The sequence below is a fragment of the Eubalaena glacialis genome, chromosome 7 (genome assembly GCF_028564815.1).
Source record: "Eubalaena glacialis isolate mEubGla1 chromosome 7, mEubGla1.1.hap2.+ XY, whole genome shotgun sequence".
In the NCBI taxonomy this organism is placed as follows: Eukaryota; Metazoa; Chordata; class Mammalia; order Artiodactyla; family Balaenidae; genus Eubalaena; species Eubalaena glacialis.
This window is the reverse complement of record NC_083722.1, coordinates 76,372,249-76,389,499: the sequence shown is the minus strand read 5'-3', so window position 1 is coordinate 76,389,499 and position 17,251 is coordinate 76,372,249. Positions and strand designations below refer to the sequence as shown.

The window sequence follows — 17,251 nt, the reverse complement described above, 5'->3', positions numbered from 1 at the left end:
ACAGCAGGAGTCAATGGACTCTGGACCTTGTGCTTCTGAAACTGCTGCTGCCATCTTCCCTGAGGACGAAGCCAGCAGACACCAGACAGAACCCTGAGGTCCAAGCCTGGGATGTCCTGCATCAGATTTCTTGTTACATGTAAAGAAATGAATTTCCCTGTTTTCTAAGCCAATCTGAGCCAAGCATCTTTGTAATTTATAGCCAAAGATACTCTAAATGATATAAAACTCAAGAAATGGAATTCTGGACAACCATGATAATGATGGCCACATCAATTCAACTCTCCAGCGCACTTTTTAAAAAAAGAGAAGAGGAAAAGAAAAGCAAGAAAAACAAATAGCACTACCCAAAACGTACACCTTTAGCATAACTAGAATAAAGAGAATGTCCAAACTCACATTATCTGCAAGTAGAAAAATAAACATCAACTCCCAGTGCACTCTCACACTCCAGCTGCAAGCCTTCATGGAGAACAAGGGCAGTCTGGGAAAAACTGTGCAGAAGAGTGGTGTACGGTAGCCCCCATATGGACCTAAAATCTTTCCAGAAAGAGAAAGTCTCTCCTAACTGCAAAAACAAGAGTCCTGGTAAATCACAGCACTTACTAAAAGGAAGGGATTTAGCTGCATGTGTTCAAGGCAGGATTCTCTGAAAGGCATGACTTATGAGGGGGGAAGGTAAAAGGAAAGAAGAGGAATCCTTTGGAGATTGGAGGGTGAGGGAGAAAGAAACAAAAGTGAAAATTAGAGTCCTGCAAGAGAGAACAAAAAATTTGGAAGACACATGACCCTTCCCCCCAACACCCGCCCCCCTACATGGCCATTTATTAAAAAAACAAAAAAAACAAAAAAACCAGTTTGCTATACTAACAGAGGAGGGCGCCCTGGGACTAGAAATCTTGTAAATCTTTACAAATCAATGAAATGAGTAGGTGAAAGACTACATTTATATAAAGCTACTATAAGAAAAAGAAAGAAAACACCTTAATTGATGAAAATTCTCACACACCCCACAAAAAAAAGACAAAGCAGAAGAAAACTAATACAACACTTCAAACTAAAGTAAATCTCTTCAAACAAGTATTTGGGCATATGAAAAATAAAACATAGAAATAGGCAAATAACAGGAGGAAAAGAAACGATATTTAATTGGACTCGGGAAAAAAATGGAAGAAACTAAATTATCTTATGAAGGAAAGCTAAATTACAAGTTGGTCATGGAATAATACAGTCAAATTAAAAAGGTAACAAAATACATTTAAGAAAGTCACGAATAAAACCAAGAGAATGAAAATGAGAAAAAGAAAGAACAGAAAAGCATCAGAAACTAGTTGAATTAGAAACAGACAAAGAAGAAGCAACACGACAGATAGATAAATGGATAGATAGATAGAATGGAGTCTCTGATGAAGAGAAAGAAAACAATGGAACAGAACTAATATTTAAAACTACAATTCAAGAATATTTTCCAGAAATAAAAGAATATCTGAATTTACACATTTAAAAGGCCCATTGTGTACTTGGGAAAAAATATCAGAATGATCAACTCTAGGACATACCCTAGTAAAATGATTAGGCTTTAAAGATGAAAAAAAAAAAAAAATCTCCAAGGTCTCCAAGGAAAAAAAAAAATCAAACAACTTACAAGAGAAGGGGACTTTGACATCAGATGTCTCAAAAGCAACATACAAAGCAAGACAACAAGAGTTGTGTATGCAAATATATTTTAAAAACTAGGTAACATGGATAATTTTCTAGAGAAACAAAATATACCCAAATTGACTCCATTAGAAAAAAGAAAGCTTAAATAGATCAAATTTCTGTAGAAAAATAAAGTTATAGAAAAACTAGAAAAGCCCCATGTCCAAATCGTTTTACAAAAGAATGACCACACAGCCCCAATGCAACATAAATTGTTCCAGAGTACTGAAAAAGATGGAAAATGTCAAAATTCTTTATGTGAAGCAAGTATAACTTTGCTTCAAACCTGTTTAAAGAAGTACAAAAAAAAAATTGCAAGCTAATATCACATATCAATGATAAAGTTCTAAATAGCATATTAATGGACAAAATCTAATACCACATTAAAAATGATACACCATGGTTAAGTGGGATTTATTAAAGAATTGCAAGGTTGTCTCAATATTAGGAAATCAATTAATATAATTCACCATGTGAATAGATCTAAGGAGACAAACATATGATTATCTCCATGGTACTTAAATAGCCTGTGACAAAAAAAAAATTAAGAAAATAGAAATCAACAGCTACATTATTAAATAAACAAAACCCTAAAGCTAGTATTTTTCTCAAGGGAGAAACACTAGAGGTATTTCCACTAATATTAGGAACAAGGTAATGATGCCTACTGTCTCCACTACTATTCAGTATTGTACTGGAGGTATTAGAAAATGCAATTAGACAAGAGAAAGTAATTAGAGGAATAAGAATTGGAAAATAATAAGTAAAACTATCTCTATTTACAGATAGTGTGTACTTAGAAAGCCCTAGAGAATCAATGATAAACTCAAACATTAAATGATTTCAGGAAGGTAACAGTATGTAAATTAGCATAAAGAAATCAATCAATAGACGTAAGAGTAGAGAAAGCCCATTTATAATAGCAACAAAGAAGATAAAATACTTAGAAATATGCAAAACCTATATGAAAAAAACTTTAAAGCACTACTGAAAGACACAGAAGTAGACTTGAACAAATGGACAAACATTCCTTGTTCTTGGATAGGACAATTCAGGATCCCAAAGATGTCAGCTATACCTAAGGTAATTTAAAAATATAATGCTATCACAATAAAAATACCAAGTGTTTTAAAAGTACAGCTAGACAAGTTGATACTAAAGCTCACATGAGGAAATAAGCGTGCAAAGTCCCTATCAAAATCCCAACAACTTTTTTTGCAGAAAGAGAAAAATTCATCCTAAAATTCATATGGAATCTCAAGGGACCCCCAAATAGCCAAAACAAACTTGAAAAAGAACAAAGTGGGAAGATTCACACTTTTCAATTTCAAAACTAATTACAAACCTACAGTAATCAAAATATGTGGTACTGGAATAAAGACAGACTGATAGACCAATGGAATAGAAAAGACAGCCCAGAAATAAACCCTCATATATATATAGTCAAATGATTTTCAACAAGGGTGCCAACATCATTCACTGGGGAAAAGACAGCCTTTTCAACACATTGTCCTGGGAAAACTGCATATTCACATGCAAAAGAATGAAGTTGGACCCTTACCTAAGACCATATGCAAAATTTAACTCAAAATGGATCAAAGATCTGAACGTAAGATCTAACACTGTAAAATTCTTAAAAGAACACATGGAAGGAAGCTTCATGACATTGGATTTGGTAATGATTTCTTATACATGACACAAAGTCACAAGCAATAAGGAAAAATAGACAAATTGGACTTCACCAAAATGAAAACCTTTGTGTCCTAGTTACACAAAGGACACTATCAACAGAATAAAAAGGCAACCCATGGAATGGGAGAAAATATCTTCAAATCACATATCTGATAAGGGCTTAATACCCAGAGTATATAAAGAACTAAAACGCGACAACAAAAAAACAACTGGGGACTTCCCTGGTGGTCCAGTGCTTAAGAATCCGCCTTCCAAAGCAGGGGACACGGGTTAGACCCCTGGTCAGGGAACTAAGATCCCACATGCCACAGGGCAACTAAGCCCGTGCGCCACAACTAGAGAGGACGCGTGCCACAACTAAAGAGAAGCCCATGCGCTGCAACGAAAGATCCCACATGCCAAAACTAAGACCCGACACAGCCATAACTAACTAACTTAATAAATAAATAAATAAACAAATAAACTAAATAAGTAAGTAAATACAACTAGATTTGAATATAGGCAAAGAATTTGAATACACATTTCTCCAAAGAAGAATATACAAATAGCTAATAAGCACATGAAAAGAAGTGCTTCACATCACTAATCATTAGGAAAATGCAAATAAAAATCACAAGGAGATACCACTTCACATCCTTTAGGATGGCTACTCTAAGGAAAAAAAATACAGAAAATAGAAAGTGTCAGTGAGGATATGGAGAAATTTGAACCCTTGTGCCCTGCTGCTAGGAATGTAAAATGGTGCAGCTGCTATGGAAAACATGTTGGTGGTTTTTCAAAAAATTAAAAATAGGGCTTTGCCGACACCACCGATGCCACCCGAAGCCACCCTGCACTACCCCACCATGGTCAACCCCACAGTGTTTGACATTCGCTGTTGATGTGGCCTTGGGCCATGTCTCATTTGAGCTGTTTGCAGACAAAGTTCCATAGACAGCAGAAAACTTGAGTGTTCTGAGCACTGAGGAGAAAGGATTTGGTTATAAAGGTCCCTACTTTCACAGAACTATTCCAGGGTTTAGGTACCAGGCTGCTGACTTCACATGCCATAATGACACTGGCAGCAAGTTATCTACAAGGAGAAATTTGATAATAAGCATCACTCTCAAGCATATGGGTCTTCACATCTTGTACATGGCAAATTCTGGACCCATATAAATGGTTCCCAGTTTTTCATCTACACTACCAAGACTGGGTGGTTGGGTGGCAAGCACGTGGTCTTTGGCAAGGTGAAAGAGGGCATGAATATTGTGAAAACCATGGAGTGCTTTGGGTCCAGGTTTGGCAAGACCAGCAAGAAGCTCACCATTTCTGACTGTGGATAACTCTAATAAATTTGACTTGTATTGTATCTTAACTACCAGACCATTCCTTCTCTCATTTGCTCATAATAGCCTATAATCTTTGTGCTCTCACTGCAGTTTTTTGGCTTCTAAGTTTTCCTTACCCCCTTCCAAGTCTAGCTGGATTACAGAATTAAGTTTATGATTATGAAACAAAAACTAAACAACAACAAATAGAATTACCATATGATCTAGTAATTCTACTTCTGGGTTTATACCCAAAAGAACAGAAAGCAGGGACATGAAGTTATCTTTGTATACCCATGTTCACAGCAGCATTATTCATAATAGCCAAAAGATGGGAGCAATCAAGTGTCTATCAACAGATGAATGGATAAACAAAATGTGGTATATATGTACAATGGAATATTATTCAGCCTTAAAAAGGAAGGGAATTCTGACACGTGCTACAACATGGATGATACTGAAAGACATTATGCTAAGTGAATGCAGGATTTGCAAAAGGATAAGTATATATGATTCTACTCATATGACGTACTTAGGGTAGTCAAATACAAAAAGTACAATAGAATGGTGGTTGACAGGAGCTGGGGGAGAGGGGAATGGGGTCTTATAGTTTAATGGGTACAAAGTTTCACTTTGGGATAATGAACATTCTGTGGATGGATGGTAGTGATGGTTGGACAACAATATGGATATACTTAATGCCACTGAGCTGTACACTTAGAAATAGTTAAAATGGTGAATTTTATATTATGTATATTTTACCATATACATAATGGCCCTACGAGACATTAAAACATACTGTAAAATATCTATAATTAAAACTGTAGTGGGACTTCCCTGGTGGCGCAGTGGTTAAGAATCCGCCTGCCAATGCAGGGGAGATGAGTTCGATCCCTGGTCTGGGAAGATCCCACATGCCGCGGAGCAACTAAGCCAGTGCACCACAGCTACTGAGACCACGAGCCACAACTACCAAAGCCCGCGTGCCTAGAGCCCGTGCTCCACAACAAGAGAAGCCACTGCAATGAGAAGCACGCGCACCGCAACAGAGTAGCCCCCACTCACTGCAACTAGAGAAAGCCCGCGCACGGCAACGAAGACCCAACGCAGCCAAAAATAAATAAATAAAAATAAATAAATCTATTTAAAAAATTACAGAAAAAAAGAAACTGTAGTACGAGTGCATAAATGGACAAACAGAACAATGGAATAGAACAGAAACTCCGGAAATAGACCCAAGGACACATGGAAATTAGTGTATGATAAAGGTGGCCACAAATATCAAAGATTACTTAGTAGAGTTTTTCCTCCAAAGGGTATGGATTACCAATTGAAACTACTTTCTGTGTATTCCAGGACTGAGCAAATAAGTAAATATACTATGAGGAATAAAAGCCAATTTTCTTTTAGAAAAAGAAGTAACAAATATGTACAAGTGAGAATGAGCCCTGTGGTTTGAAGTCAATATGAAGGTATCAGTATGAACTCATGTTTTTTAACAGATAGATATATAATAGATAGATAAAGACATGTGCATGGAGGTTATATGTAACATAATGTAATATAAGAATATATGGTATGAGGGGCTTCCCTGGTGGTGCAGTGGTTAAGAATCCACTTGCCAATGCAGGGGACAGGGGTTCAAGCCCTGGTCCGGGAAAATCTCACATGCAGCAGAGCAACTAAGCCCGTGCGCCACAACTACTGAGCCTGCTCTCTATAGCCCGCAAGCCACGACTACTAAGCCCACGTGCCGCAACTACTGAAGCCTGTGTGCCTAGAGCCTGTGCTCTGCAGTGAAGAGTAGCCCCCGCTAGCCACAACTAGAGAAAGCCTGCACACAGCGGCAAAGACCCAACGCAGTCAAAAATAAATTTAAAAAAAAGTTTAAAGAATATATGATATGATATAAAATAAATAAATAATATATATATCTTAGCTCTATCTGCTCTAAGGACCTCAAAGTATTGATTTCCCAGTAGCAATAAGCATATCTTAATGTCAAAAATCTTAGCTTCTAAATACCATTCCCCACCAAGAGGAACCAGGGTTCCTTGGGGAAACAGCTGATTTCAGGGCTGGGTCTGGGAAAGTAAGATGAGCCTGGAACTTCTTGCTGTGCCAGAAAGTAAAAGCATACTCAATGAACAATAAGAACATATCAAACGGACACAGGAATCAGCCTGAAGAGGCTCCCACTGGCCAAAGCTGGGACAATTTGAGCATCAAAATTAAAAATGGTAGTAACAGATTATAACCCTTGGAATAAAATTAAGAATCCATGAGTCCATATTGATAATGAGAGATCTGGAGATGAACAAGAAATTGTTTGGGGCCCAAGAAGTCCATAATGCAGTGGGCAAGACAGCCCCAAACAGATGAGCATGAAGGGAGCATCCCCCCTCCCCCACTGGGCAGCACTACTTCCCCACTGGACAGCTCCCTGGAGGACGTGCTGCTCTGGTGCGGGAAAGGGTCTGGGGGGTACTCACGAGGGCCCTTTGCGCATCCGAGGTGTGCTCATGGCCCACTGCTTGATCTTGCTCAGGCTCTGCTCATTGATGAGCCGCTGGCCCTCGGAGGGCATGCAGTCCACATACAGGTTGTATAGCAGCAGCGCCTCCGTGTTCTTGCGCAGGGCGTTGGCCTGGACCACACGTTGTGTGAACACACGTGGGTCCTCAGCACAGAAGAGAAGCTGGATCCTTGGCACCCAGTACTGGCAGATCAGGAGGGGCGGCCTTCCTGGAGTCGGGTGGAGGGAGAAAGGAACATGCAGTGGGGCCCTCTGGGCAGGAGCACTGGATTCCAGCCTGGCTCTGCCACTGATGCATGGTGGTTCTGAGCAAGTGACCCCATCACATCTGTGAAATGGGTTTATGACAACACTCCCTGAACTGCCCACGTCACAGGTTGTCATGGATGGATGTGAAAGTGCTTTGTAAACTGTAAAAAGCTGTGTACAGACAAGGAGTTATACAGGGGTGGCTATTCAAGTGCCCATTCCTGATGCCACACCCAGGGCAGACATCACTAATTGTTGGGCCTCAGAGTTGGCATATCAAATAATGGCCAATTGCCCTTCCTGGGGTCTCTGAGTGATGCGTCCTCTGGTTCTCACTGGTTGGGGGACAGACAGCCCCAGGACAACAGAGCAAGGGGGCATTCAGACCCGAGCTGGCTATACCCTGGGCAGGGGTTGGCCTCAGTCACAGGCCAGGCCGGGCCTGAGCTGGGGATCTGCCTGAGGCAGGGGCAGAGACCTCGTACCTTCAGCCGTTACCCCTCCATTCAGGATGGGCTTCCCCATCTCATCTCGCACCAAACCATCCTCATTCGTCTTGTGCACTAGGTACAGCTTCTTCTCCTTGTCGTAGTCCAGGACGCCGACATCGCACCATTTGTACGTCAGCTTCTGACTCTTGGGGTCCTCTGAAACAGGAGGGGAGCCCACCAGTGCTCCCTGCCATGGGGTGGGAAAAGGCCCCTGCATGTGGGCAGTGGGTGCTAGGAAAGGTCTCAGTGGTCACTAGTCTGGCCTCTCTCCCACCATGCAGAGTGGGGAGCCTGCTTCCTCCCAGCTGAGCTTGCCTCTGGGGAACCAGGCAGGTCTCTCTGCCCTGATGCTCTGCATGACTCCATCAGGGCAGAGAAACACACAGGCCAGCAGGGCTGGGACAGGAGGCAGGAAAGCCCCAAGCAAACAGGGGCTTGTTTGCTTAGTCCTTGTTTGCCTAGCCCTGTCCAGGATCTAGGTGTAAAGCTCATCAAGTCTGAACTGGACCCCTTCAAGGCCGAGGGAAGCCCTTAGGCTGCATGTGGCAGCTGAGCCCCCGGGCTCCTCCCATCAGGGCAGGGTAGGGTAGAAGACTGCTTCCCTGCAATGGCCTCAAAGTGGGCTTCAGGGGCTGTTTGGCCAGAATGGGCCTCCCACCCTCTCCCTGGGCTGAAAGCCTTTGACTACTCCAGCTCACCTCTTGCCACTGCCTCCCTCACTCATTCCTCTCCAGCCACACTGGATGTCTGGCTATTCCTTTGACTTTGGAGCTTGCTCCTGCCTCAAGGCCTTAGCATTGGCTGTGTCTTCTGCCTGGAACAGTCTTCATCCAGGTCACCTCGATGCTGGCTTGTTCCCTGCTCAAGTGGCTTCTCCTTGTAGAAGCATCTCTGCCTAAAATAGCACCTTTGCCCCAGGCACTTTCTGACTTGTTACCTTGTTTGTGTGTCTCACAGAGCCTAAAGTCATACTGTGTATGCATCTTCTCCGGGCTGGAATTCCAAAGAAACGCTCCCACTGACTGATGCCAGGTAGATAAGTAAAGGAGGCTGCTGTGGGATATACCTCACCAGCTTTGGCTCTGTTTTGCTTTCCCTCCTCTTCCTAATTAGTTTCCTTTTTGAAAATGCTGACCTTGTCTTGACTCAGCTTAAAGGAAAAGATGTCACAAGAAGCCCCCAGCAGAAAGCAGAGGTCTCTGGCAGAAACGTGCCACCATTAGTGCTGCCACCCAGGGCCAGGGCCAGGGCCCATATGAAGCGGTGCAAGCAGAAGCACTTCAGGGAAGCCACTACCTGGTACATTTAAGGTTAATACAGCCCCAAACCTTCTGTTTTTATCACCAGGAATTGGAGATCTGGGAGCAATTGAGTTAAATTATTTTTGTAATTAAGTCCAAAGTAAAGGGAACATTCTGGGTTTCTTATCTAGTTCAAAGAAATTGATTCTAGCATTAACATGTTTTTAAACTGAAACATAAACTTACAGCTTGCACAACGGACTCGCTGTGGGCCCCCTGGAGGCTGAGCAGTCTGAAAACCAGCATGGCTCTCACAATCCTATCTCTTGCCTGTGCGCTGGCCCACTGGGCCCACTCCCCACTCCACAGCGGCATATTCACGCACTGGGCAGGGAGCAGAGAGGCCTTCGCCCTGCACATGGGGACAGCCACCTCCAATCTCATAACCCAGACCTTCCTAGGATGCCTACATAGAGAGTAGTCATGCCAGCCATGGTGGCAGGCCAGGGTGGTGACCGTGGAAGGTCAGCCTGGCAGACAGCAGCAAACTGGAGAGACCTTCCACGACCGCCAGGGCAGACCTGGGGCCAAAGGAGGGGCAGACACAGACAAGGGCAAGATATGGCAAATCTGTGCCACATCAGTGTGGGGATGTGTGTGTGGGTGTGTCAGCGGTTGTGAATGGGTGACAGTAGGCATGTGTGTGTGTGGTGAAAATGTGCATATGAGTGCAACTGTGTGTGTGTGTGTGAGGGATGGTGGGTGAGTGTGACAGTGGGCTTATGAACGTGTGTGTTTGAAAGCAAGTGTGTGAGTGTGAGTGTGTGACAGTGTGTGTGTTGTCCATGCAGAGGTGAAAGCCAAGAGGCCACAGTTATAGGTGGAGCAATGCGGTTTCTGGGGCAGGGGATGGAAAGGCTTGAATTGTGCCCCTTATACACATTTGAACATGTCTAATAAGCTTGCATATTTTTCATTGCCAATAAATCAAAGACTTTTTTTTTTAACATTAGACACCATCCAGCTGTCCCTTCCCCAGCCCACCCACCCATGTCATCCCTGGTCCCTGCATTTCCTTCTATGCGGTCAGCCCGCTGGCCTGTATCCCAGCTGGGAGGTCTCAAAAGGTGGGGCCCCCACCTCCCATGGTTGAGACCCCAGGGCAGTCTAGGAGTCTACGGCTGGGCTGCCAGGACAGGATGGTGCAGACAAGATTCTGTCCCCCTGCCCTTGCTGGCCCTGCTCACCGTGCCCCAGGAAGTCATTGGTGGGCAGGAGGGCTTTTCCGGGGACAGGTTTCCTGTTCTGAGACCCTGGCTCCAAGCCCATGTTGATCCACTCACTGGGAGTCCGGCAGTCAAACTCCTCATTGTCAAATACCTGGAAGAAAACAGCAGATGCTGGGAGGAGGCGGCTCGCCCCTGGTGGACCCAGTGGGCTGGGCATGCCAGAGGGTAGGGGTGCCTGAGTAGGCCCCTCCCCAGATGCAGAAGCTGAAGACTGGGGCCCAGGGGCCTGAGTGCCTCCTCTGCTGCTCACAGGGGTCTGTGGAGTCTGGCTCTATGAAACCCTGTCCAACCAAGCCACACTGAGCTTCAGGCAGAGGGGTATCTGGGGACTCAGAGCAGGATATGGGCTCTCCCCCACCACTGGCCAGGATCACCCAGCTCAGGTCCAAGGGAAGTGGTGGCCCTTGGATTTTCCTGAGCACCCACCAGACTCAGAAACAATGGAGGTTCAGGTTGTCAGAAGGCCATCTTTATAGGGTGATATGCAACTCTGTCTCCCCATAGGGACCACCAGGCAAGAGATACTCAGGACCATGGAGAGGAAGGGCAGGGAAGTGGGTGAAAACCAGAGCAGGCTATGCTCCCTCTTTCTCCTCTGGACTCAGTTTCCCCATTGGTACCCCAAAGGGGCTACAATGGTGCCTTCCTCCACCCCAGGTCTCCCCATCCCAGTGACATCAGACGCAGTAGTCAGGGAGGCCTGACCACTACTCCACAGTCCAACTGGGCTGCTTCTTGGTGCCCGTGGGTGGGGTGGGGACAGAGCTCATGTACACAGGGTTCCCAGGCTCCCAGGGAAGAAGCAGGGAATCAGCGTCCCAGGGGTCCTGGGGCCCCTCCTGCCCCAGCCTAGGATGTCTGAAACCCCAGGAGTGGGGGTAGCGCTCTGACTATGCAGTTGTCCTGTTTGACAAGTGATTGCCATGGGATCCCCTTTTGAGTCTGATCCCTCCGCTGGAGTCCTGCACCCCCATCTCCTGACCATCAGCCCTCTGTGGAAGCTGGACTCACCTTCAGTGGGAGATAGATGGGGAAGAGCGGGTCATGACCCTGCTCAATGGTCTGGGGGTGGTGGGGGTCTGGGTGCCTAGGCATGAGCTTGTCGGAGTCAATGCCCTCGCTGGCCAGTAGCTGCTCAATGTCCAGGCTCAGGTACAGCCGCTTCCTCCTGGCCGAGGGCGACAAGGAAATCTCATGACAGCTCGGCTCGTGTGAGGTGTCTCCATGGGGGTCAGCAAGGGCCCAGGGAGTTGAGGCAGTAGGGGTGTGGCCCAGTGACCCCTCCAGGGCCCTCGCCCTTCTGGGACTCATCAGGAAGTGGAATGGTGGCTGGGGCTGGTGTCCTGGACCCCAACTGCCCTTGCATCCTGCCTGTCAGTTCCACCAAGTTGACTTAAATGCCACCCTCCCTGATTCCACAGCAAGGAAAGCAACTCGTTCCTATTAAGAAACCAAAGGGCTAGAAGATTTGACTTGAACACTTGCATACAGACCCATCTTAGTAACCTCTGCCATGAGGATGATCACCTAGTTGTCTACTGTCCCTCACCCCTTGAGGTGGGTGGATGCCACCTCCCAGAGGGCAGGCCCTCCCACTGCTCACCCAACCATACCTACCTCTCAATCTCAATCTTGCGAGGGCACTGGCCCGGCAGCACCAGGTAGGGCACCTGCACCTTGGGCTCATAGGCCTGCAGCGGGAAGTCAGTCTGGATGAGCAGCTTGGTGGTAGACCCGATGTGCTGATGTTCCAGGCGCTCCTCGAAGTTCTCAGGAACCTCAAAGGTTCTGACTGTGGGCAGGGGCAGGGGCAGGAGCTGCAGGGGCTCAGGCTGGGGCCCAACACCCCCAAAACACAGTGCTAGGCAGGTACCAGGCATGCAGCTTTGGGGCATGGGAAGCTCAGAGCTGGCCTGTGGCAGGGAGAAGCCAGATGTGCACCGGGCTCCCAAGGGATCATGAGCCTGGAGGACAAGGGCCTCCAGAAGGTCTGTTTTGGTCCGGCTCTCCCTGCCCAGAGCCAGCATGCTCGACCATTCCTCTCCTTTCTGCCCACAGCCCCAGTGCCAGCGGCTTTTGCTCAAGCCAGATGCTGAATCAAACTACCAGTGAGGATTACAGCTGGATAGGAAGGCGAAGTGGTAGCTCCTTGCCTGTCTGGGATGGGTTCCTGCCATCCCTACCCCAGAGGCCCTCCCAAGCATCTCTGGGTCTGAATGCCATTCACTCACTGGGACTGTTTCCAGACTCAAGACATCCTGGATACTGTAGGAGTGGGTGGCACCGCCACCCCACCCCCAGGGGACCCTCAAGTCACAAAATGGCCACCCCTCCTTAGACAGGCTTCCATTCCAGGTCTGAGGACAAGGGAGCTGGTGAAGAGAGACCCATTGATAGGGTGACATTCCAGTTTCCCGGGACTCAGGATGTTAAATGGGAAGGAAAGTCTCAGGCAAGCCAAGACCATAGCGGTGGAGACGGGGGTGCAGGAAAATGCTTCGGGGATGAGCCACCTTTCCCAGGGTCTGGGTGGGCTCTGGACAGCTCAGTGATGGCTCCGAACAACTCCCCTGGGAGGCCCTAGTAACCCCCTCCTTGGGCCTCACGTCTCTGGGGTCAAGATGCAGTCACACCACAGGAGGGTCTACCTTGGGGGTACCCACTGGGGCTCTACAGAAGCTTCCAGAGGCTGAGCAGAGGCCATCCACCTGCAGCTAAGTCGGCTCTCTTACCAGAGCTGTCAGGTGCTCGGGGAACCCCACGCTACCAAAACGGCCCGGCCCAGGGGCAGTTTTCAGATCCCTAATCATCTGCTCTTGAGCCTATGGGTCCATAACACATTCCACACCCAGGATCATGAATTCCTGGACCTGGCCCTGCGTCTCAGGAGCCAAGAAGGAGCCAGGGTGAGGACAGCAAAGCCCGGCCCCCGCCCCTGCTGGTCCGGGAGCCCTAGGCAGGCTTCCCAGGCCTTCACGTAGCCTTCTGCCAAGAGCTCTGACGGCCACGAGCCCTGACTGCCACCACCCTGTGACCCTGCCCGGCTGCTCTCCCTCACGTGGGTGGGGCCACAGAGCTGCTGACCAGCCCTGCCCCCACCCCTGCCATGGATGGCAGAAGCCCCATTCCCAGCTCCCCCACAGCCCTCAATCTGTGGTTTGTAACCACTTTCTGGGCCACAGATACTTGTGAAACTGCTGACCACAGTAGGCCGGATCCTCAGATCACTGCACAGAGGCACGTACATGTGATGTTTCCTGTGCCACTTTTGGGGATTCACGGGCCCTCAGGAGGACTGTGGGTCTCAAGAAGACAAATCTGGACAGTGCCAGCACAGAGCCAGGCCTCTCCTGGGGGTAGAGTGGAAAGGCAGACAGCTGGGACCATGGAGCTTCTGGACCTGATCGAAAGGGCGTCCTGTCCGCTGGCCAGCCAGGAGGGCCCCCCCCCCAAATCCTCACTGCCTCTCAGGGCCCCACCCAACTCGCTGCCTCTCTTGGAGCCACCCTCTCCTCCCCTCTGCCACTGGGGACTGGCCCGCGCCCTGCAGACCTGCCCCACACCTTACAAGACTCATCACGGAGCCTGAGAGGAGCGTCCTCCTTCCCCTCTTTGGCAGTGAAATCCTGGGCGCCTTCCTGCTCCAAGCCCTGTTCTAGGTGCTGCAGCCCGAGCCAGGTAACAACTCAGACACAGTCCTGACCTCCTCCAAGCCCACGTTCCACGTTCCAGAAAACACACATGTCAATATCCTACTGTCCCCAGCCAGGCAGAGGGAACTGGGGACCTGGCCTTCAGCAGCCCCACCGCACCACAGTGCCCTTGTCACACACAGCTCTGCCGAGAGTCACAATTAAGCAGCTGTGCTTCACCGAGCACTCACCATGAGCTGGGCCCCTGCAAAGCACCTTGTTTCCTGTTATCCCCATTTCACAGTTGAGGAGATTGAAACCCTCAGCCAAGAGGAGACAATCTCCCCAAGGCCAGAGGCCCTGCTTCTAAAGGCACCCACCCACCCAGCCCCCTGGGCACTGACCTCTTGGGGTGAACTTGTCAAGGTTGGCCTGCCGCAGGAGGTCCTGTTTTGTGCAGGGGCCACGACACACTTCCTGAAACCAAACCCCATAGCCCTGAAGGAGAGTAAACATCCCAAGGACAGGCAGGATCTGGTAGGGCCCCCAAGGCCAGGTGTCTCCCCCAAGCCCACCAGAGAGCATCCCAGGGGCACAGGGACAGGGATGAGGAAGAATCAGTGAAGAGGAGTTTGCACAATTCCTCATTCAGAGGCCACAGTAGGTGACAAGCTGTGGCCACCTGGGACACCCCTGGCCCAACCCCATTCTGGTCGTGCACAGTCCCCCTCCTCACTCTGAGAACACTCCTGGTGTGTGTCCAGGGGCTGAGCCACAAGACAGAGGTACTGTAAGGCCTGCAGGTGTCTCTGTGTATTCCTCCACTGCCAAGGGCACTCTGGGACCTCTGGCACAGTGGGTATCAATGGGTCCTCGCCCTATCTCTATTGGCCCCTCCCCTGCCTAAAACCATCCTAAGGCTGTCTGGGACGCACAGGGCTCTTTGAACTCTCCCCTAGTTATATCCCTTCTCCGTCTTCCCCTGCCCTCCATCTCTCTCCTCTTATTTCTACTCTCCTCCTCCATGTGGGCCATGGCCTCTGTCAGGGATCTCAAGGCTCTGTGTCTTCTGTTCTCCCTGCCTGGAACACTCCCCGCAGCCCCTATCTTACCCAGCAAATTCATACCTATCTTGTAAATCTCAGCAGTACACCACCTTGTCCCAGGACCCCCTCCCCCACCAGAGCTGGGGCCGGGGGAGGGAGTATTTCCCCACCAAAGCCATTGCCCCATGACAATAGGCATATGGATGACAATCCTGGTGTACTGTCACCAGGGCTTAGTCCAGGGCCTGTCACATAGCAGGTGCTCAGTAATGAATTGTTGAATGAATGGACAGAGATGGATGGTCAGAAGGATGGGCAGATGGGTGAGTGGGTGGAAAACTGCTAGAGAGATAGGTGGATGGATGGATGGATAAAAGGAAGAAAGGGCAAAAAGAACCCACAAGGAAGGCTCAGGCTTGGTAGGGTATGGCTGCCACACTCACCCCAAGTTTATCCAAGCTTCCAGGGCTGAGGATGTCAGAGTAGAACCCACGCTGCTTCATCAGCGGGTACTTCTTATCAGTGCCCGTCAGGAGCAACTTCCGGGGCTGCCCCAAGTCTGAGGGCGTGGGTGGGGCTGCAGTCAGGGGCAAAGGTGGGGTCTTGGGGTCAGGGCTTGGAGGAAGCTTCTCCGACCCAGAATCTGGTCCCTGAAGAATGCTCCCCAGGTTATGCTCCAGATCTCTCAGACTACACTCATGGCCCACAGGAGTACTGCTGCACTCTGGACCCTGAGGGGTCCTTCCTGGGCTGTGGCCTTCTCTGTTAGGCTGCTCCATGCTGCTTCTCAGGGTGATGTCCCAGCCAGAGCTCCTAGGAGAAGATACTGGTGTCACTGGGCCCTTGCCAACCTCTGCTCATCCCCCAGGGCCACCAGGATACAGGGATGCCTAGTCTGCCACCCCACAACAAGCCCCAGTCCCCAGGCATAGATAACGGAGGGAGGGAGTACTCTTCTAATCTGAACAGACACAGAGTGCCAGGAAGGTCCTGCCAGGAGACAGCAGGGCCTTCCCTAGAAGCTGTGTGAGAAATGAGACCCCAGAGTCAGAGGTTGAACACTCTATAGATGCCCCCAACCCTGTGCATCCTTCTGTACTTTCCCACCCTTCTCCCCTGTGTTACAGAGCAAGGCCGGGCTTCTCACAAGGGGAGATAAAGAGGGAGGCCCAGAGTTCACTCACTCAATGAAGAGCCCTGTTTGGTTTTCTCCAAAATAACTTTCATCCAGTTGCCCCTGGATGAAAGTGCCCCTTACCCCCATTCCCCCAACCTCAGCCCCACCCCACCCAGTCCTGCCGGACTGCCCTGACTCTTCCCAGTGTGGGGCACTGGGCCATGCCCTGCATCCCCCATGCCCATCTCCCTACCCATGCCCATCTCCCTACCCATGCCCATCTCCCTTACCTTACCCCAGGAGCCAGAGGACTAAATCACCTCCCGAGAGGTACCCTGACACTCTGTTGGCCCACAGATACCTCTGCCAGCAACAGAAAGCTATTCATCCACACCCTGGCTCTCAGGATCAACCCAGCTAATGAAACTGACACCCTCTTGTCTCCCCACAGGGAACAACAGATGCACCACTGGATTGCATGCACATCCCGAGGATGAGGGTTTGCAGAGTTTTTATTGTGCAGCAAGCAAGCCCTTGCCAAGCCACTGCTGCTTTTGGCCACCTCAAAATGCACCACCAGGGGAAATCCTTGGTCAGGGGAGCACTATAAGAAACTAGATAAGGGTATGAGGAAGAAGAGGTTTGTGTGTAATGCTGGTGCAAAAATAAAAAAGGCAGTCAAGGAGATCAGATCAAGATGGCAGAGCAGTAGGATGTAGAGCTCACCTTCTCCCACAAATGCATCAAAAATACATCTACATGTGGAATGTTCCTCACAGAATATCTACTGAATGCTGGCAGAAGACCTCAGCCTTCCAAAAGAGCAAGAAAATCTCCACGTAACTGGGAAGGACAAAAGAAAAAAAGAAAAAATGAGAGAAAGGAAACAGGACAGGACCTGCACCCCTGGGAGGGAGCTGTGAAAAAGGAAAGGGTTCCACACACTG

The 17,251-nt window shown here is 48.6% G+C and overlaps 1 protein-coding gene and 1 pseudogene across 1 annotated transcript in view; one reads left to right on the top strand and one right to left on the bottom strand.

Moving 5' to 3' along the window:
• The window catches only part of DNAH1 (dynein axonemal heavy chain 1), a 68,937-nt gene extending 52,971 nt beyond the window's left edge, over positions 1-15,966 (bottom strand). Inside the window, exons 1-7 of the mRNA XM_061195421.1 lie at positions 15,631-15,966; positions 14,546-14,618; positions 12,127-12,301; positions 11,521-11,677; positions 10,468-10,600; positions 7,974-8,135; positions 7,196-7,448 (exon numbers count right to left, since the gene is read on the bottom strand). Coding sequence (XP_061051404.1) covers positions 7,196-7,448; positions 7,974-8,135; positions 10,468-10,600; positions 11,521-11,677; positions 12,127-12,301; positions 14,546-14,618; positions 15,631-15,966 — 1,289 coding nt within the window. The remainder of the gene's footprint in view (positions 1-7,195; positions 7,449-7,973; positions 8,136-10,467; positions 10,601-11,520; positions 11,678-12,126; positions 12,302-14,545; positions 14,619-15,630) is intronic.
• Positions 4,239-4,718, top strand: LOC133094738 (peptidyl-prolyl cis-trans isomerase A-like; annotated as a pseudogene).
• Positions 15,967-17,251: the final 1,285 nt, after the last annotated feature.